General features: G+C 46.0%; 1 protein-coding gene and 3 long non-coding RNA genes across 5 annotated transcripts; all 4 read left to right on the top strand.

Moving 5' to 3' along the window:
- Nucleotides 1-1,215: 1,215 nt before the first annotated feature.
- LOC146756086 (uncharacterized) lies at nucleotides 1,216-5,597 on the top strand. Its single transcript, XR_014937696.1, has 6 exons — nucleotides 1,216-1,434; nucleotides 2,502-2,573; nucleotides 3,673-3,779; nucleotides 4,861-4,933; nucleotides 5,061-5,132; nucleotides 5,479-5,597. It is a non-coding gene; the product is annotated as an uncharacterized LOC146756086 (long non-coding RNA).
- Nucleotides 5,598-5,776: 179 nt separating this feature from the next.
- Nucleotides 5,777-6,885, top strand: LOC146756087 (GTPase-activating protein CdGAPr-like). The gene is made up of 5 exons (XM_085524799.1): nucleotides 5,777-5,827; nucleotides 6,012-6,093; nucleotides 6,364-6,490; nucleotides 6,688-6,829; nucleotides 6,874-6,885. Exons 1-5 carry the CDS (start codon nucleotides 5,777-5,779, stop codon nucleotides 6,883-6,885), a joined length of 414 nt encoding a protein of 137 aa, XP_085380925.1.
- A 2,049-nt stretch (nucleotides 6,886-8,934) lies between these two features.
- Nucleotides 8,935-10,667, top strand: LOC146756088 (uncharacterized). The gene is made up of 2 exons (XR_014937570.1): nucleotides 8,935-9,036; nucleotides 10,372-10,667. It is a non-coding gene; the product is annotated as an uncharacterized LOC146756088 (long non-coding RNA).
- Nucleotides 10,668-16,391: 5,724 nt separating this feature from the next.
- On the top strand, nucleotides 16,392-21,596 carry LOC146756089 (uncharacterized). Of its 2 annotated transcripts, XR_014937571.1 has the most exons (5): nucleotides 16,392-16,591; nucleotides 19,227-19,502; nucleotides 19,669-19,746; nucleotides 19,952-20,082; nucleotides 21,455-21,596. It is a non-coding gene; the product is annotated as an uncharacterized LOC146756089 (long non-coding RNA). The 2 variants fall into 2 exon arrangements; XR_014937572.1 differs by lacking the exon at nucleotides 19,952-20,082 and having other exon boundaries at nucleotides 16,397-16,591.
- The last annotated feature ends 5,970 nt before the right edge of the window (nucleotides 21,597-27,566 follow it).

The following is a 27,566-nucleotide window of genomic DNA, read 5'->3' on the forward strand; positions in this document are numbered from 1 at the left end:
GCTCATTGAATCTTCATTGTGCTCCATGGACTGAGCTGCTCTCCTTGTAGTTCTTCCAGAGCAAAGCCAAGAGATTCACGTCTCTTTTTTTTTATAGCTTTCTGGTAATTCTGAGTGGAGAATGTCTTAGAGAATACATCAGTGAGGAACGCAGCCATGATCTGCAAATCCTGAGTTCAAACACCAGTACTGCTACTCACATTGGTCACGAATGCCTTTTCTCCATCTAAACCTCATACTAACCTATCTCTTATCTTCCAGAGCTGAATATTGGCATTAGCAAACGGCTGAAAAACAATGAAATCCAGGAGGTAGAAGATTGCACTTTTGAATGCATTCTGTCCCATGAAAGCATTGATGAGTTCAAGTGGACACTGAATGGAAGCAGAGTGGAAAGTGGTGGGCGATTTAAAGCTTCTAACGTGGGTTGGTAAGAGACTCTCCTTATCAAAAGTGTGACTCCTACTGACTCTGGGGAAGTCGTTTTTATTGCCCGTGGTCTAACCTCCAAAGCCTCTCTGTCTGTGAAAGGTAATGAGATGGGAGAGATTCTGGGGTCTGATTCCTTCAACTGTCTTCTGATAAGATTGTCATGAGAGCTAACTCATAATATGGTTAAAGTGAATAGCAACCTTCTACTTGAACCTTGAAGCACTGAGAATTTCTCTTAAAAATAAGTAAAAGGAGGAACCATTTGACACAAATGTGAGAACTACCCAAAGCACTGGGGTAGTGTTGGAAATGGGCATCTCACTACAGCTTGTTCCATTACCAGTAAATCAGGAATGATCTGTTGAGGCAACTGTGGGAGCAAATATCCTCTAAGTATAAGCTGAAGGGATGGCCTTCACATCATCTAGCTGTACAACAAATTCCTATCTAGAACATGTGCATCTGAGAGCATCATCTGAGGCTCCCAGTGTGATCAGTGGAGAGAAGGAAGAGGCAGTTTTCAGACATGGTTCATCATCCTCAATGGGGTAGATTTAAGAGAGAATTAATGGTGCCTGGAATTCTATTGTCTGTACTTTACAGATTACTGCTGGCTGTAGGATGGCCTCTGTTGCAAGTGCCTCTCTAACTTATCTCCAGCATGTAGATGCGTGTATTTTGAGAGAGGCATCCTACCCTAAGTGTATGTTACTCAAAAAGCATGTTTTCTTTCAGAAAAACCTACTGAGGTAACAAAACAGCTGGAGGATAAGACAGCAGCAGCAGGGCAGGACATCAGCCTGAGCCGTGAGCTGTCGAAACCAGATGTGAACATCAGGTGGTACAAGGATGGCAAAGCAATCAGAAAAAGCCAGAAGTACGACTTGCAGCAGGAGGGAACTGGGGCCATTCTGATCATCCATGACTCTACTGCCAAGGACAGTGGGGAGTACACCTGTGAGACAGAGGACTCTGAAACAAAAGCCAGGGTCACTGTGCAATGTGAGTTGAAAAGCACACTGGGGAAGGCATGTAGAGAAGTCGAGGTAAATATCTGCAGCCTGTGGGTGATGTTTTTCTCTTCTGTTTCCTTGAGCGGGATCAATTCTTAGTTTTCAGAAAATATGGTGGATTAAAATATTTTAGTTAAAATAATCTCTAAACTGAATGATAAATGGCATGAGAAAGCAAAGCTGAGAACTAAGCTCCAGAAGAGAAAACAAAGTCAAGTATGGCATATTTAGAGACAGGTGAAGAACCCTTGAGTGCACTGAGGAGTACTAGCATACTCTGGAATGTCTCTTGGGCTCCCTACAGCACACATACTTGCTCTGGGGCATGTCTGGATGTCTGTAGAGCTAATTGCAGGGCCCTGAGAAACCTCTGGGGCACATTAGGGGGCACTGGTTTCCATGTGAGTGTTTCCAGGTTCCCAGAAGTCAACAGGGAAGCCTTTGGAGACCCCTTGGGAAGACTCAGTGGGGCCCTAGAGTGATGTAGCAGCTTGTGTTGGTTGCATCTGCTTGGCAGGGAAGCGATTTCCCTGGTGGGAGCTGACTGACTGGGAGGTGATTCCCTTGGTTTAATTAATTTAATTACCTGGATTATAATTAAATAACACTGTTCAGCGTTCAATCAAGATTATATTTTTCCAAAGTACTGCAGTCGTGCATCTGTAGCAGCTTTGCTAAAATATATCGAGTTTATTCAAAATTCCAGTGATGCTCCTAAAGCACTTGAAGTGCATTTGAGGTGGCGAGTGACAAAACAGCTCTGAGAGAATCATCATCAAATCAGAACATGGGAACGGTAACTAATAGCAGAGATTCTGATAAGAATATTTAAATTTTCAAATTACCTTTTTCTAAAGTTGTATTTCACCAAGTTTCATCAATATGCACACTGAAGAGCTGACTTGCTATGTTTCTTTTTATAAAAAATCATGTGTTACAATTGAGAAAAGAAGGTATAGCATGTAACATCCTCCAAGTAAAGTGCAAAAAACATTTCTTCACAGTTCCAATTAATGTCTTATGTTTTGTTCAGACTCACTAAATGATGTATTTCAGGGTACATCACATGGGAATATAAGAAGACTATTCAGAACAGGAGCTGCAGAGAAAGATGAACAGCAAGTGAAGGTAAGGCCGGGAACCAAGGACACAGCTTTTGTGTCACTCAGCCACCTGTGGCAGAGGTCAGGATTTCAGCAGGGATTTCTGCAGACGTTCCTTGAACACCCCAGGGTGGGTGACTCCACCACCTCCCTGGGCAGTCCATTCCAGTGCCTGGCCACCCTTTCTGAGAAGTAATATTTCCTAATGTCCAGCCTGAACCTCTCCTGCCGCAGCTTGGAACCATTCCCTCTAGTTCTATCAGTAATGACACGAGAGAAGAGGCCGACCCCCAGCTCACTGCAACCTCCCTTCAGGAAGTTATAGAGAGCAATGAGGTTTCCCATGAGCCACCTCTTCTCCAGGCTGGACATTCCCATCTCCTGCAGCCTCTCCTCATATGGCCCCATTGTGCTCCAGACCCCTCACCAGCTTTGTTGCCCTTCTTTGAACACGTTCCAATGCCTCAGTTTCTTTTTCTCAGTGAGGGGCCACAAACTGGACACAGAATTAGAGTTGTGGCCTCACCAGTGCTGAGTACAGGGGGACAGTCACCTCTCTGCTCCTGCTGGCGTCACTGTTTCTGATGCAAAATGTATGTAAGTGTCACATGTGTGACATCCTTTTTGATGGAGTTCTGTGACTGGAGTTCAATGGATTTGAGAGCTGTCTTGAAGCCTGTGGGCATCACCCAGGAGTTGGGGTGAGAGGATGAGGCGTAGGAACAGGAACCTCTTTGGTCGTTATTAACTCCCAACTTTTTGGTCAGGAATCTCTGTGTGTTTCTTTATCATGTAAAGAACAGAGTCATTGTGCAGCTTGTGAATGAATTGATTCACGCCTGCTGATTGGTGCTGTTCTCTACAGGGAGCTGCAATGGAAATGGACACTTGTGGTCCACTGTCCAGCCCCCTCTCGTGTTGGATTTTCTGGGCTTTGAGACACGTCTTCCAGATGCACTTTGTGTTATTTCTGATGTGTTGACCTGTTGAGCTCCAGCCCCAAAGGAGGATTCAAGTACTACCATTGGGAATGTAGTATTTCTTGCTAAACAGAATTCGTGTGCACCCTTGTCTTTCGTCTGCACAAAGGATCTTGTAATCATCTCTGTCTGTGTTTCTTTTAGAGCCAGAGATGGAGCAGAGAGGAACACAGACTTGGGTGAATCTTCATTCAGGAGCAGGGACACATCATGCTCATCTGAGGTGTCTGGCTGACAACAAGAGCAGAGAGGTAATTTTCATAGGGTCGCGTGCCCATTTTATTTTATTTTTCATTCATGATGCATAGAGGCGTTCCCCAGACAAAGTGAGCATTTCTCAACTGGACTTTCTAGAAATGAGCTTAGGCAGTGAAAATGGGTTTGAAGCATTCCTAAGAGCCCCGCAAGAGAATGCTGAGAGTTAATCTGGCACCCTCCTTTGGAAACGTCCGTTGTCTGTCAGCTCTTCAGCTGTGCCCTAACACCTCCCATTGCGCTGCCACACCAGGATAGAATTCCAAGCCCACACTGAGTCCTGGAATGTTGTGGTGCCGTGTTGGAATCAGATGTGACCACGTGGTCTTGGCTCCCCGCCTTGTGGGGGGTCATGGTGGACCAGGCTGTTGGCCGTTGGTGATGTCATAAGCGGCTGGAATGAGGGGAGGAGCGGTGCGTTCTGTGTTCCTTTGTGGGTGAGCTAGTGGTCGGAGTGGTTGGTTGTCTTGTTGTTCTTGTGCCTTTTGTGCCGTTAGTTAGTTAGTTTTGTTAGTTAGTTAGTTTTGTTAGTTAGTTAGTGTTGTTAGTTAGCGTTGTTAGTTAGTTACTGTTGTTAGTTAGTTACTGTTGTTAGTTAGTGCCTTTAGTTAGTTAGTGACGTTAGTTAGTCAGTGCCTTTAGTTAGTGGCTTTAGTTAGTATCTTTAGTGCTTTTTCTTCTCACCGTCGTGTGCAGCAGCTTGTAGGTAAGTTGAGCTGGCGTGGGATGGATGGGTGGGCAGTGAGGTGTTGAGAACTGCTGGCTGTTTGAGCTCACAGCACCGTATTGCTTACTCTTGACCATCAGACGTAATTTTCCCCGGTACACACGTTCCAAAGGGGGTATCAGTAAAGTTGGCACCTGTCCCGTGCTTCTTCCATTGTCTTTGCTCAGTAGTGGAAGCATTGTAAAGTTGCTGGATGGACAGGCATCACGTAGCCTGAGACTCAGCATGTCTTGCAGCAAGTGGGTGGGACAGTTGTGCTGTGTGTGTTATTCCATGGATGTCTTAGCCCTGCTCACTGACCTGCTCTTTCTCTCTCCTCTCCTCACCCTCCGCCCACTGCCTCGGTGCAGCTTTTGCTCTCATTTCATCCGAGCAAAGCGACAAGGAACTGCTGCAGATAGCTTGAGGTGATCTCACTGCCAGGTACGTGCCATGTTTTGTCCCCCCGCATGGTTTTGCCGCAGTGTATGCGCGGGTAGCTCTGAAGAAGTCTGTCCATACTGTGCTGTGTGAATAGAGAAAACAGAAGTGTGTTTCTGCTCTGTTCCAGCTGTTCACACTTGCTGTGATGGGTGCTGCGTGCAGTGGGATCAGCCGAGAGCCTGAGTTGGCGGCGACGGAGGTACAGTATGAAGCTCTGGCCAGTCTTTTTTCCCTGTGTTGAGCCATTAGAAGGAGCTGCAGGTGTACTCTCCTGCAGGAAAGAATGGGCCAAAAAGGGCCTGGCCACCTGTCTGTGCCAGTGCCATTGCTGATTAGTCTGGGTAGAGAGAGATGCATCTTTGCATGGCCTGGCAATGCACGCCAGAAAGGGAAATAACTGTGATGAGACGTGCAGCTCCTTCTGAAGTGCTCCTGATAAGGACGGAGCGCATTTGCTGCAGCTTTCTTTGCAGATGTGCTCCTCACCTTGAAATCCTCCTGGTTTGTCCTCATCTCCTGACCACGGCCTGTGCTCTGTTTTGCAGGCTGATAACATGCGGGAGCCGCAGCTGGTGCGTGCTATGTCATCTTTAAACGTACCAGCGATTGCGGCAGCCCATGTTATTAGGAGCCACGTCGCCCAGGGGCCGGATGAGCTCTCTCTGGAGGTAAGCAGTTCCAGGCGTTCCTTGTTGTTGTGCACAGAATTAGTATAGAGTGTGAAAGCCTTGGGAATACTCTCATATTTTGTGTCGTAGAAGAAGGCTTTTGTTTTAGCTGTGCTGAAGCTGGGATTGATGTTTCAATCTTTTGCAGGTTGGAGACATCGTGTGCATTGTTGATATGCCACCAAAGGAGATGAGCCCCTTTTGGAGAGGCAAGCGTGGCTTTGAGGTAGGCACACATTTTTGACTAGAGAGCACAGCTTCAGTAGAGTCGGGAATCTCCGGTTGGAGCTGCTCTGCCTGCACAGGATGGCTTCTGGATGCAAACAGTTGCCCTGTGTCGGTGTCAGAGGACCTTCCCTTTGGCTCTGGGCTTGGGCTAATGCCCACCTGTCTTTTTGTTCTTATTACAGGTTGGTTTTTTCCCTGGTGAGTGCGTGGAACTCATCAGGGGAAAGCTGCCCGAGTCCATCCTACATTCATTGCCAAAGCCAGGTGCGTATTTTGCATTTGACAATGCGGGTTAGTAAAATGGGGTCTGAACGTGGCTTTCAGGGGGTTCATTAATGCCCGAGTTGAGCAAGCTTAGAAAGAGAACTGCATTAAGCTCCTTGGGCACCTCCAGGGATGGGGAAAATCCGTTCTTGCGTGTCTTTGTTGGGAACATGCTTTCTGTTGTTACGTGTTCTGTTGAATGTGTTGCACTCGGCCTCGTCCAACCGAGCCAGGGCTGAAATGAACTTGTTTTTTTGTTTTGTTGCGCAGAGCCAAAGAAACGGGGCAAGTTCATCTCCTGCCTTCGTTCCCTGTTGAAGGCCTGCCCCAGGAGAGTGAAGCAGCCTGAGCCTCCAACATTCTCGGGATCCATGTCCCTGCTTGACATCGTTGAGAGGTATTTAGCCAACAGGACTTGAGGGCTGAGCTGTAGGAATGGAAGCATCCTCTGCTGTTTGAAACAGAGCGCTTTTCTAAGCTGTGTTTCAGCAGAAACCAGGCATTGCCCGGAACAGGCAACTATTGGCAAGGGTTCGGTGCAGCTCTTCCCTCACCCTGCACCACGACTGACAGCATGCTCTGTTTTCTCTGCAGAATGAGTTCTCCCAGTAAGAGGGCAGAGTCAGCAGCTTGCAGTTGGCGTTCCTGCTTCTGCCTGGGCAAACCATCCCCTGTGGCCAAACGCCAACTGCAGAGCAGTGCCAGGGAGCCCTCTGAAGCTGAAGTCTTGGTCCTGGCAGGTAAGCATGCAAATCCAGCTTTCAAATCACTGCTTGTCAGCAACACAGGTAGAATTCATGCTTTCAGTGGGCTTGTACATCCTTCTGGCATTCAAGCCTGTGCCTGACATCTTCAGTTGACCTCTGTCTTTCCCAAATGAGTCTCTTGTCAACACAAGAGCTGGACCTGCACGAGGATCACTTTCAAGACAGTGACACTGTTGCTAGAAGCCTATTTGCTTCTGCCCACCATCAGTGCATAGCCAAATGTCAAGAACCTGTTTCATGATTCATCTTGTGAAACTTTGACACTAACTGCTGTGCGTCTACTCCTTCCTAGGTGACCCGAGCCCTTGTATATCTCCAAGACGCCAGGCATGTTACGATGCAGCATCCTGTGATTCCATCAATGAAGAACTGTTACTAAGCACAGGATGCTGCAGTTCAGATGAAAGCCTTCCGTATAACATCAGTTATAAAGAGAAGAATGCCATCATCGTTGAAGCTCTCGTTCATCCCATACCTGTTGAAGCTGCTGACCTGAGCCTGCCAGACTCCTCAGGCACCAGCCTGAACCGAGTGCCTTTCGAGGACAGCCCAGCCCAAGCACAGCACGAGTGCCCCGACAGCAGCACAACCATGCAGGCTCAGGTCAGCATTACAGAGGAGAAGCCAAACATCTTGGAGGGGGAGGTAGAATCAGGCCAAGAGTCCCAGGCTCCGGGCAACAGCACGACTTCTGAGACACTCTCGTCAGACAACAGAGAATGAGTCCCATCTTTCCTCCAGACCTCACACCCCCTCCTTTTTCCTATTGAATAAAGGCACGCTCGTGCTCAATCAACGCCTTGACTGAATTCTGAGTTTTCATTCGCAGAGATTGGGATGAGTACAAGAAACAGCAAGACAGCTCAGCTTGCAACGCTCTGGCTGTGGGGTGCGTGCAGGGACACTGTAACCATACAGGGAAAAACTTCCACTGCTTCCTCAAGCTGTAGTCCAGCCCTGCTACTGCTCTGTGGCACAAAGCCCTGAGGGATGTTCCATATTGTTAACCTAAGTGAAGCCAGCTTCATGCACTGTGTTTTGTTGTTGCTGGGTGAGAGGGGGATGCACGTTGGTGAGAAGATGAGCATTGCTGGATCTGCCACGAGTGTCCCTTCTGCCTCTAAGAATATGTCCTAAGTAGGATGTGAACACTGCTGGCCCTTCCTCATTGCACGTGCTTGGAGGATCTTCAGTTCTTGCACATTTCAGGATGTCTGTCAGTGACTACGAGGAAATTCTCAAGTACTAGGAATTCCATGAAACAGTTGGAACGGGTAAGTGTCATCTTTGTACAGAAACAGCACGCCTAACAGTCTGTCTCACCACTCTAGAATTAATCTGAGAATAGATTAACAGCTCTTGTCAGTTCTCTAAGTCAGGTTTCATTTGTATAAATTTGGAATTCGTTTTTTAAACCAGTTGGAAATTGTAATGTTATATTAGAGAAGAATTCACACTCAACTTTAAGCATCTGTGTTTTGATTTGTAGGTGGTTTTGCCAAGGTAAAACTCGGGCGGCATCTTCTTACTGGTGAAAAAGTTGCACTAAAAATCATGGAGAAAGTTACTGTAGGGGTAAGCCAAAAGGCATTTAAATATGATAATATCTTCTGTTGGAGTTGTGGAGTTCTCAAGAACACGGGGGCAGGTGGGATGGTACATACGAATGCAGCCTACTGGTCCCATTGCCTTTTGAAAGATGCTGTAGAGCTGGAAAAAGTTTAACAGAGCACCACAAATCTTGTTGCTGGTTGTTCAGAGGGCAGAATTCTCTGGCTTTAAAATGGAGGAAGTTATTACATCATTACATTACATTACATTATTGTTACATTATTACAGCAACTTTACCAAAATGCCAATGAAAATGCTGAATGTTTTACTTTTCATTTTTCACAGCTCTGTTTCAGAATTTCTATGGGAGTGATGTCAGTCATTGCTGAGTTGATGTTGAATTGTGTACTGTCCCATATGTGCTTGTTCTGTTCCACAGCTGTCAGATGTGGTACCTGGTATGTCACAGTAGTTAGCGATTTCATCGCTTGCTTTTATGGTCTCTTAAGGATGACTTGCCTCATGCTAAAACAGAAATTGATGCCATGAAGAACTGAAGTCATCAACATGTTTGCCCATTGGATCACGTAAGAGAGACATCAAAGAAATATTTATAGTCATAGAGGTAAGAAATAGTTTCTGCTTTCTGTGCTGTCATTGTTACTTACCTTTCTCTGATACTCTCTAAATGCATTTTCAGATAACCTTATCTTACAGGGAAGCTGTTTGATTGCATTGTTTCTAAGGACCGCCTTTTGGAAGAGGAAGCTCCAGTCTTTTTTTGACAGACTGTTTCAGCAATTGCTTCTGTTCACAGTCAGGGTTATGCCCAGAGACCTCAAACCAGTGAGCCTGAACTGCAGTCAGTCTTCCATAAATAATAATGAATGTGTTTTTATTTTTCTGTTGGCAGAGAGAGTTACAGTACTCCACTCCATTCCAGTGGACTGCAGGAGAGAACTGAAGGGGGGAGAAGTAACACAAAGTAGAACTCATGGGTTGAGATAGAATTATGTACTGAGATAGAGAAAAGGATAATAGTTATGATGAATGCAAAAGCAATTGCTCACCACCTACCAATCAGTGTCCAGTTAGCCTCCTAGTAGTGGAAGAGATTTACATGAAGTTGTACCCCCTTCAAAACTCCTTCCACAATATGTCATATAGTATGGAATATCCTTTGGCCAGTTTAAGTCAGCTGTCCTAGTTCTGTTCCTTCTCACTTCCTTGGGCTCTCAGCTGAGATTGACTGTGGCTCTGTACAACGCTGCCTGGCAGCAACTGTAAGCATCACTGCGCTATCTCCATTGTTTCTCTAGAATGAAAACGTAGTATTATATCAGACACTGAAGAAGATAATTCAGTCCCAGCTGAAACTCAGACAATAACTTGTGCTTAGGATTCTTTCCCTACAGGAAATGTTAGATATTTATTGCTATGTGGTACTGTGTTCTGTAGCTGAGCTGGATTTTGTTATCCTTGAAGAAGTATCTTCCTCTGAAAGGGGAGTAAAACATGATGCTCCTAATGAGCGGAGCAGAGACACAGATCTGATCTGAGTGTTGGTTTCACATTTTTGTGATGCTCTTTGCTGCAGTTTGTATCTCGAGAGAAGCCCTTGTGGTGTCAGTCTGTTGTGTAACCTGCTCTAGTTTTGTGCCTCAAGGAAGAGTGATCCTTTAAACAAATGGTGGCTATACAGAGGGTATGGGGTGAGATGCATTCCTCTGGCCCCATCCAATGGATTTTCTGTCACTGAAGTCTTGAAGCACAGGTTAGGTACTGGAAGGCTTGAATATTTCCTCACCAATAGGTTAGAGCTTGGCATTTTGTAAGCTGCTGGTATCTCGGAGTAAAGCAAATCATTACAGCACGAGCATTTTCCTAGGCATCTTATGAAATCCCTCTATCTAAGGAACCTTTCCCCTCTGAAAAATGAATCATTGTCTGTATGTTTTAGAAGCAACTGGCTTCCAGCTGAGAAGCTGATGGATTTATGGGCTTGGACAGGAACTGGGTGTGGAGGTGACTTGTAGAGATTTGTGCCTGAACCTGCTGCTCTGGGAATTGTGAGACCAAGTTTCTCAAGAGCTTTTCCCACTCTCATCATCACTTTCTGCGAGGGATGAGGCTGCATGTTCTCTCTGGGTAATATGTTCAGTGCTTGGAAAGCTATTTCCTTCTATCTAGTCTGCTGTTTAGGTGTATGACTGTTTCCTGTCACAATCCCATCGTGACCTGCTGGCCAGAGCCTCAGTCAATCTTCATACGCACCCCCTCTCCCCACCCCGTAGGCATTGAGAAGCTGCCATGAGGTTCCTCTGCACCCTGAACAAACATCTTTCTCCCCAGCTTCTCTTCTCTGAGTGGGAGCTTCAGCCCCCTGCACAGGCTGGAGGTCATCCATAGAACTTGCTTCAGGTTGTTATCCTTCCTGGCCAAAAACCAGATACAGTATTGTAGATGTGGTGCAATGAGTGTTGAAGCAGGAATGACTTGTCCTGGTCTGGTTGTGCTGCTTTTTAATGCAGCTGATGATCTTGTTGTACTTCTTTTCTGTCAGAGCACACTGCTGGCTTGCATTCAGCCTGTGGTCTCTCACCACTTGTCCTCCTAGTCCCCAGGTCCTTTCCAACAGATACAAGCTAGTATTTCCCACCTGGGATATTGGAAGATGGGAACTTGCCAGCAGTCAGTGAAGATCTCTGAGACAGCGAGAGCGAGCGAGCTTTGAGTAGACTGGGAACCACTGTCCACAGCAGGAAATAAGAGAAGAGAAAAGATGTTTCCTTGGGCATTTGGGTGGAAATCATTCCTGACTGCTTTCTCATCCACCGGGAAAATCTGCTGATTGACAATTTGAAGCTGATAGACTTTGGACTCTGTGCAAAGCCAGAGGTAAGAGGATGTGTTAAATCAAATACAATGTGCCCCCAAGTAATGCATGTTTGACCACCGTATGCAACAGGGGCTTGTCCAAACAAACTCCTTAAAATCAAGCTGTTTCTGTGGCTGACATGTCATTGCATCTTGTTTGGATTGGCCTGAACTGTATGAGAGTGGTTAACAGATTGCTCAGAAGCACAGGTAGATAATTTTCTCTAGCTAGACTCCCTGTTTTCATAGTCTAAGCTGTAGATAATCTTGTAGGTATATCACCTGTCTTATGCAAGGGTCTGTAATAGGAGCATGGGGTTGGTGTGCCTAAGGAACCCTCTAAGGAACTGCATGTAGGATGAGATTGTGGATAGAATAAAATGACTTTTGCAGGTGACGTACAAATCCTGTGATTGCATATGCTTGAACTGAATTGTTTCTTGATCTTCAAACTGATTTCCAGAATCCTTTATTAACATGTAAGATGGGTGCTGGTAAGAAAGAATGGGAAGACTGCCTTACTGATTCCAAGAGAATTACTTGTCCTCAAATGATTTTTCCTGGCCAAAGTTAGAGCCTCTCACAGGTAATCGAGACCAACAGGCTGTTGTTGCACAATCAACAGGCACAATCTAGATGATCAGCTGAGGAAAATAAAGCATCATGCCAAGGGTACTAGATAAGTGAGCAGCTTGAGATCTGCACATTTATGTGATACTCATGGTCTTAGACAATATTTGTTTAGTGAGGTCACATTGAATGAAAACAAAATCTAAGATTAATGAAAATATACAAAGGAGAAGAAGCCTCTGAGGCTTCTGAAGTGTTATGACCAGAAGACATAAACTCTGTTTTTGAAAGAGCAATTTGCTCTGTTAATTATCCATCATTTTTGTGCAGTCTGTTTTGTCAGACTTGTCTTTAGCTTCCAAGTTGTATGTGAAGACTTGTTTGCACTGTAATGCACAATGTACGAAAAATTGGGAGATGAAAATGTGAAGAGTTTTTCTATCTTTGATTTCATGTCTGGAATTTTGGAACCCACTACTTGCAGTTGTTAATCTGTCCAAACTGGTCTGGTTTGCAATGCCCTCATACTTCTTGAAAAGCTCTGCTGTTAAAGGCAGAACAATTCCTACAAGTGCCATGGCCCCACTGTTGTTCTAATTCTTGTTTCTTTGTTTTCCACACGCTGCTTTTCAAGCCTCCTTTTTCTTTACAGTCCAAGTGAGAATTGCACTGTGAGGTGTCTGAACCTTGTTGTGCCTCTACATAAAGAGAACAGCAGCAAAGCCTGACAGGTGACTGTGCTGACAGCTCTCGTAGCCAGTAACACGTAACTGTGCTAAATCCCTTGTGATGGCTTTGATTTAATTTTTGCCAGTGAAATCCTTGTAAAAGGAACTGCAGCAGTGTGATGAGCTAAGGTGAAGATGCTGGTTTTAGCAGTGCTCTAAGCTGAGTGGAAGGGCAATTGAATGAGGGTTATATGCTTTCTGTGGACAATAAGGTTGTGGTGCTGTTGGGGTGGGTCCAGAGGAGGGGCCACTGTGATGATCAGAGGGTTGGAGCAGCTCTCCTATGAGGAAAGGCTGGATTGTGGCTCTGGGCAGCCTGGTCTGGTGGTTGGCGACCCTGCACATAGCAGGGGGTTGGAACTGGATGATCTTTGAGATCCTTTTCAACCCAGGCCATTCTATGGCTGTACAGTTCCATACTGGAACAAATATAAAATGCTAACTATGTAAAACATGGAGTCAACCCTGTGTGATTTGTCCACACCAGGAGGTGATTAGAAAACAATTTTTTAAGCTACAAAGCTGCTTGCATGAAAGGAAAAGAAAATAAAACTACAAGAAAAAGGGAAAACCTTTCTTCCTGAAAATAGGAAGAATAATGGACCTGACATGAAATTTGGGTGAAGCTGCCTGATTTTATGAAGCTATTCCCATTATTTTCTTGGTGCTGTGTTTCCCAAATGAGTGGTTTCTGGCTGTGCTGCAGCACCAGTCTGCATGTGAACATCAGCTCTATTCACCATCTGGGAAGATTAGGACTTCCCTTCTCCCACCAGCACCACTGAATTACAGTTACTCAGTGGTTAAACAAAGGAATCCTTAAAGAAGGGTTTACAGCTGTCGTGTTATCTGAAGTGCTTGGGGCATTCTGATGCTATTAAGCTCTATGTATTAACAAGTTAAAAAAGAAAAGGTAGGCATCTGATTGTTGTGACAGTTTCTAAGTGATTTGGAAAGCTGTACCACCCAACCACTCCTTCTATTTGATGGAGGTGACAAAGCTCAGTTTAATTTCTGACTGCTGTTTAAATCCTGAAGATGGAGCTGGTTCCTGGAGCAGAAAAAGCTCGGAAGCTGTCCCTCCTCCAAGCAGGCACCTCTGAGCAAAATATGACATCTCGATTTCTGATGGTAAGGTCAGGAGATCTGATTCCAGCGTCTAGCTTTCAGCTTCATGCTATGTTAGTGGGACCTTTGGCATCTAGCACTGACCAACAGCAACTGACAGGCTGGTAACAGTGCACCCCAAAACAGTTATGTGTCTATTTATGTTATGAGGGAAAATTGCATTGCATTGAGATTTCCTATTTTTACACTTTGCAGATCTAACTCACTGCTGGAAGAATCCTGTACGCCTTGTTCACACCATTTTCAATGAGCTGGATGAGTCTGTTGTTGGCATTTTAATGCAATTGACCAGGCAGGCAATATGTATGGAGTATTTGGCTCTCTCTACAGTCATGAATGTTTGAGTATCTTCAACATGTGGCTCATTGCTTCCATTTCAGGCTGCCCAGAGAAGCTGTGGGTGCCTGTCCTTGGTGTTGAAGGCGAGGTTGGATGGGTGATGGGCAGCCTGAGCTGGTTAGTGGGCAGCCAGCCCATGGCAGGGTGTTTAGAACTTAATGATCCTAAAGGTTTCTTCCAACCCAAGCCCTCCCGTGATCCTATGATTCTGTGATTTCATTCAGGTTTATTAAGATGAGATGAGTTCTCCTAAATGCGCTGTTCTCCATATGATTATAATTGGAGTCTAGATGGATGACTTAAACCAGACTCCAAACTTTTTGATGGCCAAAATGAAATGAAATCAATCCTTTACTGTGTCAGTAGTCTGTAACTAGAGCCCATCAGGTAACTCCCAGCCTCCTGCCTGTTTAATTGGCTGCACACGGTGAAAAAGTCTGATGGGATTTTAACCTCTAAAATGTTCCAAAGCAACCAGAGGGTGAATATATTCACTATGCAAATACCTGCAGGAATAAGCTTGTCATGTATGTCCTCAGGTACCACAGTAGTTAATGGTGGGACTCAGTAGGTCATGCTGAAAGTTGAGTCTGCTGATCTTGAAGGTCTTTTCCAGCCTACATGACCTTATGCTAATATTTCTGTATTTCTTTCTGTTCAGCTCCCAGAAAACCTCCCACTCAGCCCCCAACTGACCCCGTGGTGAAAAATAAAACAGAAACCTCAGTGACGCTGTCATGGTCCCCTCCGAAGATGCACCGCCCCATTCCAATCGATGGCTACATTGTGGAACCCAATAAACTAACTGGCTTCACGTGGGTGAGGTGCCACGAGTCTCATGTCCCCGTCCCAGAGTTCACGGTGAGCAATCTTTCTGAAGAGGCTGATGATCAGTTCCGAGTGTCTGCAGTCAATGCGCATGGACAGAGCCCGTCTCTGGAATTCCCAGGGAGCGTGCACATTGGTAAGCACAAAAACCCCAATGGAAATGGGTCAGTGTGAGCTGAGCAGCTGTGTTGGTTCCCTAAAGATGTTTCCTTTGACTTTAAGGATAGTAGTGCATTAACACACCAAAGGCTTTCCTTTATTACTAGTTCTCCTGTCAACCTCCAGCTACCACTAAAGTGATACAAGTTCTGTTTCTGTGACAGAGACATGAATATCCTTATCTTTTGATATCACACATGTGCAAGAGGCAGAACTTTCTGTAACAGATCTTAAGCATAGAAGTGCTTCTTCCAGCACTCATGCAAAGGGAGAAGTAGAAATGTACCTATGATTTAATCTTCCATCTCTAAATGAGATACCAGACTTGCATCTAAAGAGCATTAAGACATCCATGTTGTTCTTCCTCAGAACCAGTCCTGGCTGTGAAATCCCCCCTAACAGCTGGTGAAGCTGTACCTGGAGGGGATGCCATGTTTACTACTGATCTTACAACAATGTGTTGCAGCACTTGGTACCTCAGTGGTAAAGTCTTACAGGAAAGCGAGACCTGCATCATCAAGAGAACCCAAACTACTCACAGCCTAATGATAAAGAACGTCACCAAGAACGATGATGGAGCAGAAGTGAAATTTGTTGCCTAAAATGTTGATGTCAGCACCAACATGAGAGTGAGAGGTATTTGCTTTGATCCTTCTCCTTTCCTCTTCCAGTCAAGGCATAGTTGCTGTGATCTGATGATTAGAACTGGGGCTGCAGGCATTCACTGACTGTACCAAATACATGAAATTGCATCCCATGGACTGACGTGAGTCCTGGTTTTGCCCTAAACATGATAGCACTGGGTGTAGGGTAAGCCAGTCTACTCAGCTGCTTGGTATCTGAACCAGATTGCTTCATGCCAGCTGATGAATGTCTGCAGTTCACAGCTCTTGGCCAGTGCATTCAGTCACCAGGTTTACCACTGCATCACCATAGAGCAGTACTTTCAGCTCCAGGTTCAGACAGCCTTTCTGATTGCACTGGAATAGTTTAGAAGTAGGGGAGCAATCATTCCAATAATATCTCTATCAATCAGCTTTGCATGACAAAATAGAACAAATAAACATTCATGATGGGAGGACCTGTTTGTCATTGGGTGGAAACCTCTGCAGAAGCATGTTTAGAGCATTATTAATCAGTAGAAGGAGATGTTTGGTTGATTTTTACTTAGTAAATCCGGCAAGAAGACCAAATTAAATATCTTGAATTGCTCAGCAGTGACACAATGATGAGTGCAGGAACAGAAGGTGATACTTTTTCAGAGATGTTGCAGGAAACATTGACCAGGTTAGCCTGATATCAATTGAAATAACGAGGCCTTTGCTCCTGACAGGTGCTGCAGTGAGATTTACCAATAAGAGCAAAGATGTAGAAAAGATCTCCGCTCGGCTGCGTGAGGAAGCCAAACTGCAGGCTGAGCTTTCAGACACAGGCGCTACTGTGGAGTGGATGAAGGATGGGAAGGAGCTCAAGGCCAGTGAAAAATATGAACTGCACATTGTGGGGAAGAAACACACCCTGAAAAATCACAACGTCTCAATGGATGATGCTGTAAGTTGTCAGTGCATCTGTGAGGGGGATAAAATGCATGAGTTTGCATGATGAGGCTCTTCATCATCTTCTGCTGGCTTGTCACCCTTGTTGATCCATGGAGAAACAAGAAAGGCCTAGAGTAGTGTATGCACTTTGGCATTGGAGAGCTTACTTAATTGCTTCTTCTCAAAGAACAAACTCCAGAGAGTCATGGAGACATCTCCAAACAGAATTGAATAATGGGACTAAATTGATGGAGAGCAGAACTTCCTGCCACGGCTTGTCAGCTAGTCTTAATTTTGCTTTTCTTCTCTCTGTCATGTTAGCATAATATTTCATACTGGCAGGTCTGCCCAAAGAATTAATTGAATTAGCTGATGGACGTTTCCATGTGCTTTGCACTGTAATGTGACTATCAAATGAGTAATCAATGCTGTTATTTTAAAATCTGTGTTGGCAAGCTGTAAGACAAACAGCTGCTGTTGGTAGCTTGGTTACTGCAGAATCAGCTTTCGTGTATCTCATAGATAGGGAAGAGACCCTTAAGGGTCAGCTAGTTGGACTCCCTTGCAATGAACAGGGGCACCGCAGCTCCATCAGGTGCTCTGAGCCCTGTCCATCCTGACTTTGAACATCCTCAGGCTCACAAATCTTATACCTATGCCACACACTCGCAGTATTTCACCATTCAGCATCACCACTTGTATCTTCTCTTGCTGTAAATCAGAGCGAGCTGGTAAATCATCTGCTGTGCGGGTCAGCTGTGTCTCTCCCATGGGCATCACGTGGCTGCTGGGAGGCTCTGAAGAGCTGCAGCCAGAGGTGTGTCACCCGCTGGGCCTCGTGCCCAAAGGAGCCCACAGGAAAGTGTTGTTGCAGTTTGTCATGCACTGCACTGCCATGAGACTTGACGTGCCAGACATCCTCTGACACGTGAGCTCCTGCATCCAGGCAGGACATCTGAGACGTCTCCTTCAGCCTGACGTGGCTGCAGTTTCACACTGGTTTTACTAAGGAAGGAGAAGGCACGTGGATGAAACTCTTTTCCTGCTCTTCCTGGCATTAGCTCATAGTACAAGTAAAGCACTGTCAGGTCAAGCCTGGAGGAGTAATGCTTGTCACTGACCTGTTCCTGTTCAGGGTGGAGCTGGAGGGTAAAATAACACAAGAAATTGTCATTGAAATTCAATATCTGTGAAATTCAGCTGGCTGCATTCACAGAACCTGGCGTTAAGATCTGTTTTCTGGTTTCTATCTTGAGCCTCTTTTCCATAACCCAGTCCTCATTTATGAACCGAAGCTCTACTGAAAACCTTTCGCTGTGTATGCTCATGCTGCAGTGCAGCTCTTGTGACCTTTAACAGCACATTCAAGTTCCTCTGATCACAGGATCCTTAAGGTTGATTAAGACCCTCTAGTCCGACTGCTCACCCATCTCCACCAAGATGCTCACCATCAGCTAGCTAAAAACTCAGCAGAGATGATAGATCAAGCCCAACACTGGATTTGGGATGGCTAGAGATTCCTAAGATATTGAAGGATTGCTTGCAGGTGGTGTTGGCTCAGGTATTCACCCTGCATCCCACCTCCCGTTCTGTTTGGTTGAGAATCATGCATTCTGCAATTTCACTTTGTAATTCAAAGCCCCTTTCTTTATCTGTTAAAAAACTGATCTAAAACAAGCCGAGAAGACTCCGTTGGAACTGGTTGATGCAGAACAAAGGCATCCCCAAAGGACAAGTTGCACTGTTTGATGAACATTATTGGATGAGTGTTAAGCTAAGATTTAAAAAGTTCTGGGGCTGTCTCTGAGCATCAAATCCAGAGGAAGCCTGCATGATTCCCTGAGAATGGATACCTCCTACTTTGGTTTAGGGTGAAGGGAACACTAGCAGTAACTCCTATCACAAAATGTCACATGGCTCAGACAAAAATGCCATCAAGAGGGGGCTTAATTAGGAGCAACAAATGGTCACAAGATGGTCTTAGGGCAGGGAAGTAATCTATCTACGTGACATTGATTGATGCTATTAGTTCTAAACAGCTTGACTCTAGAGGGACTGTTCTTCTTTGGTCACCTAGTTTTACAAGAATAGATGACTCCTGTCTATTACAATTTTTAACTCATTATTTGTTCACTGATGCCATAAATGTGCCTGGCATAGCAATTGGCCTTGGTATATTCAGTGACTGAAAGCAACAGTTGTTGCTCTAAGAAATGCAATGCTAAGCTAGGTCTGCCTGTAGCTGACAGCCATCAGCTTGCTCCTCAGGCAGGTTCTGTCTGGACGGAATGAAGGGCATGAAATACTGATGTGCTCTTCAAACGCTCCTTGTTAGCTTAGAGACAAAGTGTTGAATAGGTTTGTTCATGCATTGCAAACACGTTACTTATCTGCCTTCATTTTAGCTTCAGAAGAACGTGTGCAGAATACAGAATTGATTAAAAGAAATAAGAACTGTCTGCATAGAACTTACTCTTTCCTTACACAGGAGAATCAAGCACACGTTTGTATGTGAGTACCTCCAGAGGTGAAACTCAATCACCCAAATGTAATGAGCAGAGACATTACAATCAGTTCTAACTGTATCTTCATGCTGTGCTGAATAAGCCTGAGTCAGGATGTAAACCACTTTCTCTTTTTTTCTTCAGATGAAGCCATTAATGTTGTCAACAAGCCCAAAACCACTTCAGAAATATCAGTCAGTCCTTCTGAAGACCTGGAGCTGGTGTGTGAGGTGTCAGCTGCAAGCGGAGCTGTCGTATGGAAGAAAGATCAAACAGAGGTGAAGCAGGACCAGAGGACAACCATCATCTCCAAGGGGACGCACCGCAAGCTCATGGTCAAAAATGTGACCCTGAAAGACCAAGGGAGCTACAGCTGTGAAACAAAAGATGACAAAGCAACATTCCAAGTGAAAGTCAGAGGTGAGAAAATGCTTGGAATCCCAGAGAGAAAGGAACGCTTCATTTTGTGTGTCTTGCATTTGGAGGATCAACTGACAGCCTCTCTGGTGCAAAACATTTTGGCTATAGGACTTTCTTGGTCATCTAGTATCATAGCAACACTTTTCTACATGTGATTTACATCCAGGAATGAATTACTGCAACAAAGGGGAGTACAGCTGCGAGGCTGCTGGCTAGAAACTCACCTTCAAGATTCATGTAACTGGTAGGAAACACGTTTTGGTTGATATTCTTTGATTATTCCCTAGTCTGGCTGTGGAAATGTCTGTGTGAACGTGTCCTCTTTATTCTGCCATGAAACTGTTTTGAGAAGGATGAAAAGAAATGCTTACAAACGTGCAGCTAAAATGATTATTTGTTTTTAACAATATTTCATCCAGCTCTTCCCCTACAATTACTTTTATCATCAGCTGTCCATGGATGTCCAACTGTGATTTGTACAATGTGCAACACTGCTCTACCAGTTGATATTTCAACAGTACTATTTACACAGACGTCCTTTTCTGCTCCAAATCCACACCAGCCATGGGAGAGGGAGTAGGTGAGCATCTTCCTCCATTAGCTTGATCTAAATCTGACAGCTTCATCCAATCCAGGGCTTCTCCAAGACCTTTGAAAATTCTGTTACTGTTGAGGAGACAGCAGGCTTCTGGGCTTAGGTTAGAATATGGTGCCCTGTTGATGGGTCCTGAGAGTGTCCAAGCCTTACATAGAGAAAACCATCACTGCTCTTAAGATGTTTTGCAAGCAGGTGAAACTTGATTGAAGTGTGGCAGTGATGCTTTCTGAGATCTCTGGCCCCTAGTTTTTCTAGGCTTTTTGTTTGCCTCTTAAGATACAGTGAGCTGCTCTTAATTGTGGCTGTGTCCTTTGCCACGAGCATACCTCTGAGCACACAGTTATTTTGAGCTCCTCTTCTTCCAGTGGCTCGGATGAGCAATTCTGAGAGATATGCAGAATGGGGATGGCTGTGCTGCTGCTTCCTTTTCTGTCTTAGCTGTGGTTTTCCCTTGCAGGGCACAGTTCTCTGCCTGGGCCCAAGTCTGTGTGGGTCTCTCCATCCACAAAGCTGCTCACCGTGCAGGCGGCACAGGCTGAGAGGAGAGGCCAGAGCAGCTCTCCTGTTGCAACACGGAGCAGCAAGATACAAGTGGAGGAAGGGCCTGCAGCTGTACTGAGGAACTTCAACGCAATCATTGATTTTCCATCTGAAAGATAAAGAAAGAGGAATTCCCTTTCCAGCCCCTACCATCATTGTTCGGATGATTTTTATTGGTTTATTTTTTGTCCATTATATCTTTGAGGATTCAACTAACACACAGTTGCCCTATGGCCTCAGTGGAGCCACACAAGGTGCCTTTCCTTCCTGGTTGGGCAGGCAGTCACAAGATGCAGAAAGCCATGCTGGCGTCTATCCTGTTCTGTGCTGGCTGTACATGGAAATCTTGGGGTTTTCCAGATTTCAGGGCCATGTGCCTGAAACCAATTGTGCTTCTCCTGTAAGCAGAGCTGTTGGTCAGACTTGCTGGCACTAGAAATTAAAGGTGGCAGTGAGCTGAGGCCGAGGAGGTGTTAATGTAAGAGTCAGGGATGCTTTTGAACTTCCCTTCTAACTGTACCGTTCCTCAGAAAGCAGTTACGCCTGCCAGCTCCTTTCCTGTCCGGCTGTGGAGCCTTTGCTCACATGCTCCGAATCTTGCTTGAAATCATTGAGAGGAATGTAGCCAGCAGGACTTGAGGGCTGAGCTGTAGGAATGGAAGCATCCTCTGCTGTTTGAAACAGAGGGTGTTTCTAGGCTGTGTTTCAGCAGAAAGCAGGCATTACCAGGAACAGGCAACTATTGGCAAGGGCTCGGTGCAGCTCTTCCCTCACCCTGCACCACGACTGACAGCATGCTCTGTTTTCTCTCCAGACCAAGTTCTTCCAGAAAGAGGAAGGAATCACCAGCTGGCAGTTGGCGTTCCTGCTTCTGCCTGGGCAAACCATCCCCTGTGGCCAAACACCAACTGCAGAGCAGTGCCAGGGAGCCCTCTGAAGTAGAAGTCTTGGTCCTGGCAGGTAAGGGTGCAAATCCAGCTTTCAAAACACTGCTTGTCAGCAACACAGGTAGAATTCATGCTTTCAGTGGGCTTGTACCTCCTTCTGGCATTCAAGCCTGTGCCTGACATCTTTGGTTGACTCCTGTCTTTCCCAGATGAGTCTCACAAGCTGCTTGAAACCTGCTTGACAGGCAGCACCAAGCCTTTGCCTCCTTGGACAGTGAAAGTTTGATGCTAAATGCTGTGTATCTACTCTTTCCAGGTGAATCGATCCCTTGCCAATACATGAACCCACCAGCAAGTTGCAATGATGCACGTTGTGCTTCCATCAATGGAGTGCAGTTAGGATGCATGAGTCACTGCAGTTCCAAGGACAGCCTTCCACGTGACAGCAATGATGGAGAGAAGGATGTTTGACCTATTCAGTTTTGGGCCCCTCCCTGCAAGAAAACCTTGCGGTTCTGGAACGTCTTCAGCTACGAAGGTAGTGAGGGGTCTGGAGCACAAACCTTACGAGGAGCTGCTGAGGGAACTAGGATTGTTCAGCTTGGAAAAGAGCAGGCTCAGGGGAGACCTTATAACTCTCTATAACGTCCTGAAGGGAGGTTGTAGTGAGCTGGGGTTTGGCCTCTTCTCTCGTGTGATCAGTTATAGATCTAGAGGGAATGGTTTTAAGCTGTGCCAGGAAAGATTCAGGCTGGACATTAGGAAATATTACTTCCCCTAAAGGGTATTCAGGCATTGGATAGCACTGCCCAGGGAGGTGGTGGAGTCACCGACCATGGGAGTGCTCAAGAAACGTTTGGATGTTGTGTTGAGAGGTATGATTTATCCGGGAAGTATTGGTAATGGTTGGACCAGATGATTTTGTAGGTCTTCTCCAACCTTGATAATTCTGTGATTCTGAGCTGAGAAACTTTTCTTGCTCAAGTCCAGCTTCCAAGCTTAACCACCTACAATGAAGTTGATGTCGTTTTTCTGGTAGCCCTCAAGACAGTGTCCGCATTTACCCAAAATCAGGAGGTAACCAGCTGCAGTGAAGTGAGCAATTTCAGTGCCTATTTCTGATGGTGGCAATGAGTTCAGAGGTCACACTTAATTGACGGTGCCTGTTTCCATTCTGACAAAGGATGTAGTTGCAGCTGACTTCCCGAGGCTGCCATACGTGGTGGTGACGCAGCCTTGGGCTTCTGCGTTTGCATGACTCCCACCTTTCCTTTCTGTGTCTTGCAGGTCAGCTGGTGCTGGAAGCGGCCGGTATCTGAGTAGGAATGAAGGTGAGTGCAGGAGCAGCTGCTGAGGGGAGGAAGGAAGTCCATGCTAATGAGCTCTGTAGCATCTGCGGGTACGGAACACGAGGAGGCAGCAGTGATGCAGGGGGCTCCCCAGCAGGAAGCTGTCTGATCCAAATGCTTGCTGAGAGTTTGGAAGCCCAAGCCCTTATGGTCTCTGTAAAGGTGGCTAGTAAAAAGATGTTAACCAAGATGGTGGTAAATAGTCAAAGATTATTAGCAAAGGAAAACTGACCAATGTTGATGCCTTGACCAGAAAGCTGAGGCAGTCTCAACTGGGGAGCAGTCTCCAAGAGATTCTGCCTTAGTGGTGGTCAGCGTTTAAATGAGGTGAGGTCTCAGAAGAGGTGCAGTCAAGGTCCACCCCTTCTGGGAGCACAGCTAGATTACTCTCACCTGTGCTCCCGCAGCTGGCCCAACACTTGCCTCAGCTGATTAATCAGAAGTTCAAGCTGTGATTTCCCATACAGTCTCTAAGCTGAAGGCAGCATCTCCTTGATCTGATGGTGGTGTGCCTGAGTGAGGGAGTGATCCAAGCTGGATGCAAAAGAGTCATCTTAATTTCTCTCCTATTTTACTTCAGATGACACCTATTGGGTGTTGGTTTCTTAAAATTTGGATCTAGGAGGTGGCCTCTCCCTTTGCTTCTGGTGAAAGCACAGATGTGCAGCAGGAGTAGAAGACAAAGAGGTTTTCTTGGTGACAGCAACACCAGTTACTTGATTCAAATGTAGAACTGTGATGAAGATGGTGAAGAACAGATCCGCCTCAAAGACATGCTTGATCACATAAGGAATGAGCATGTGATCCAAGACAGTCAGCGTGGCTTTAGCAGGGGAAGGCCATGCCTAACCAATCTGGTGGTCTTCTATGATGGAGTGACGGCATTTGTGGACAAAAGGAAGGAAACTGATGTCATTGACCTGGACTTGAGCAAGATCTTTTACATGGCCCTCCACCACATCCTTATCTCTAAACTGGAGGGATGTGGATTTGACAGGTGGACCACCTGGTGGATAAGGGATTGGTTGAAAGGCCACAGACAGAGGGTGGTTATTCATGGTTCTGTGTCCAGGTGGAGGCCAATAACAAGTGGTGTCATCCAGGAGTCTGTCTTGGGACCAGTGCTTTTTTACATGGTTATCAGTGACACCAATGATGCAATGGAGTGCACCCTCTGCTGTTTGCTGAGTGGTGGGGCTGATGCAGTGGAAGGAAGGGATGCCATTCAGAGGCAGCTCAACCGAGAGGTTGGCCTAGGTGAATCTAATGAGGTTGAACACAGCAAAGTGCAAGGTTTTGCACTTGGGCTGGAGGAATCCCAGGCATTTCTACAGCCTGGGAGGAGCAGTCCTTAAGAGAAGCCCCGCAGAGAAGGACCTGGGGGTCCTGGTGGATGAAAAACAGAACGTGAGCCATCAGCGTGCTCTTGCAGCTCAGAGAGCAAATGGTCCCCTGGGCTCCATCAGAAGAGGGGATGGCCAGCAGGGACAGGGAGGCGATTGATCTTCATGATCCTTGAGGTCCCTTCCAGCCCGGGCCATTCTATGATTCTGTGATTACACTCGCTGTCAGAAATAACGGCAGCTGTACAGAAGCTTGTTTTTTCTTTCTTTTTCTGGCTTTGAAGGAGAAGGGGTGGAGCAAGGGGAGACCCACTGGTCATTTGTCACCTCATGAACAGGATGGATTCTGCATTGACTGTGAAAAACCTGGGCTAGTAGCATGGGCATGTTTCAGGCTGGACTCTTCTTTTGCTGCTTGGTTTCCTTTTGGCTACAGGGAGACAGCTGTCTAAAGGTGTGTTTTCAAACCCACTCTCCAAAACCATGTTTCATTGTTGCAGGTGGTTCAGTGAGCTCTTGCAGTGCAGATGCTGTAGTTTGCTGTAGAATCTGAATGGTTTCTGTTCCTAGGGGAGGACTGGGAGGAGGTAGTGAGAAGAGAATTCAATGCCTAAGGGGAGGGGAGATCGGGGATTGGTGGGAGAGGGAGCCAATAGGAGGGAGAGAGGAGTTGGGCGCAGGGTGATGGTAACACCCCTTTGTGATGTCATAATGCCCCTTTGTGACGTCATAATGCTTCTTTGTGATGTCATAATGCCCTTTGTGATGTCATAATGCTCCTTTCTGACATCACGATGCCCCTTTCTGACGTCACGATGCCCCTTTGTGATGTCATAATGCCTCTTTGTGACGTCATAACAATCCTTTGTGACGTCATGATGCCCCTTTGTGATGTCATAATGCCCTTTGTGACGTCATAATGCTTATTTGTGATGTCATAATGCCCATTTTTGACATTATAGTGCCCCTTTGTGACATCATAATGCTTATTTGTGACGTCATAATGCCCATTTGTGACATCATATCACCCCTTTGTGATGTCATACTGCCCCATATGAAGTCCAGGCAGAGTCAAAACTTATGGACCTGCACGAGGATCACTTTCAAGACAGTGGCTCTGTTGCTTCAAGCTTATTTGCTTCGTCCTGCCGCCACTCTATTACCAAGTATCAGCAACCTCTTGCATGATTCAACTTGCAAACGTTTGACACTAACCCTTGTGTTTCTGTGCCTTCCTAGATAATTCGAGCCCTTGTCAACCCCAAAGATCCAAACCAAGTAGTGATGTGCAGTGTGTTTCCATCAATGGAGAGTTCTTATTAAGCACAAATCGCTGCAATTCGGATGACAGCCTTCCACATGGTAACAGTGATGGACACAAGGGGCTCATCCACGTTCATGCTCTCATATCTCCTGGCTCTGCTGAAGCTCCTGACCTGAGCCTGCCAGACACCACAGTCACCTGCCTGGATTGTGACCCAGCGCCTTTGCAGTGCTGCCCATCCCAAGCACAGCCCGAGTGCCCCAGCAGCAGCACCACCATGCAGGAGCAGGGCAGCATCAGTGAGGTGAAGCTGAGCATCTTAGATGGGGACTTAGAGTCAGGCTGCCAGTCCCAGGCACCAGGCAGCAGCACCAGCTCTGAGCCACTCTCATCTTGACAAGAGGAGTCCCATCTTCACCCTTGACCTCTCAAGCCCTCCTGTCTTTTATTGAATAAAGTCGCTCTCATGCTCAATCATCGCCTTGGCTGCATTCCGAGTCTTCATTCACAGGGATTGGGATGAATGCAACAAACAGCAAGGCAGCTCAGCTTGCAATGCTATGGCTGTGGGGTTCGTGCAGGCAGAGCTCTGGGTTCCCATTTTGCATGGCTTTGGGATGTCAGCAGCAAGATCTCTACCATTTTGTATGGCAGCAAATAATCTCTAGCATCCAGGTTGCTGCTCATGATAATCCCAGTCTTTCTGGCTGTCGCTTTGTGATACCTTTTAAAGCCTTTTGATACTCTTTGATGCCTTGGCTGCTCCCTAACACCTCTGTCCTCCTGCCATGTTGACTCACGTCTCCCACTTTTAAGCTGGCTTTGCAGATCATCTCCAGCCCTGTCATCATCACGCTGCAGCAGGAGGTGCTCACCTGGCCCAGTGTCTGGCAGTGCTGCTTGTTCTGCAGATGAGCAGCTGCCTCCTCATCTCTTCAGCTACAGTAGTTTTTCTCAGGGCAGTTAGATGCAGTCATGCTCCTCTGGATTTGGTGTGTTAAATCCATGCTGCATGGCAGCAGTCAGTGCAATACAAAGGTGTTCTGTGTGCCACAGCATTTCTCCAGGGGCTGCCAAAGGTAGAAGCACAACACAGCACCATCCTTCTGACAGTAATGTCTGTGAGTGTTAGACATGTGAGCACTGCATCATCCACAGCGTGTCAGTGCTTTTCCACACCAACCTGACTCTCACTCTCTGCACTGAATGTAACTCTGCTCTTGTGGAGACAAATGCTTTCTGTCACATCCTCCATCCCTGCAACCATTTGCCGGTAGGCAGCTCTTGCAGAAGAATCAAGCAGCAGAACCTTTTGCTCACCCTACAGCATGCAAATGCTATGAAAGCAGAAATAACCTGGCGTGCTCTGGGTCTGCAAGGCTGCACAGATGGGAGAGGTAGATTGTGTTTTTGCAGTGGAAGTTTCCAGTATTTTCAGTACATAGTGTAGGCCCTAACTGAATGTATAACCCTCTTGTAAAACAGCTGTATAAGTAGTTTTTGCACCAAGAAAGTTGCTGAACAGAGTTAAGTTCAGACTGGGGGCATTCTGACATGGGTAGAATTGAGACAAGCACAAGATAAATACACAGGGTGGGTAGAGCCCAGCACAGCACAGAATGAATGTACTGACTGTTGGAAACATTGCCCTTCTCTGTCCGCAGAAAAGTACAAGGCAGACCTAAAAACAAGAGGTTGGTAATTGACCTTATTTGGAAATGAATCCTAGCAACAGTCTCGAGGAGTCTGTGAGCCTGAGATGCTCAACCAATGAGATCCATGAGAGCATTACCTGCATTGGGTTTAGGGCATAGAACAGAATTGATTTCACTGACTGGTGTGCAATTTCTCCCTTGCCAACAGGGGATGTGCGCGCAGTATTGCAGTAATGAATAAGCACTGCTGCTATCGCTGCCATCTTTGCCTAACTAGAAATCTTAGACTTTGAGAGTTTCTCACACAAGGGGAGAGGGTAAGAAAGTAAAGAGGCACAGAAAACTAAGGGAAACTGTTCTTCTTTATCTTATCTATAAAAATTGATACAATTGATGCTGTCGTGCATTTATTTAGTTATTTTTAATTT

Source organism: Coturnix japonica, chromosome 28 (assembly GCF_054131305.1).
Source record: "Coturnix japonica strain WE chromosome 28, WE-NBRP24, whole genome shotgun sequence".
Taxonomy (NCBI): domain Eukaryota; kingdom Metazoa; phylum Chordata; class Aves; order Galliformes; family Phasianidae; genus Coturnix; species Coturnix japonica.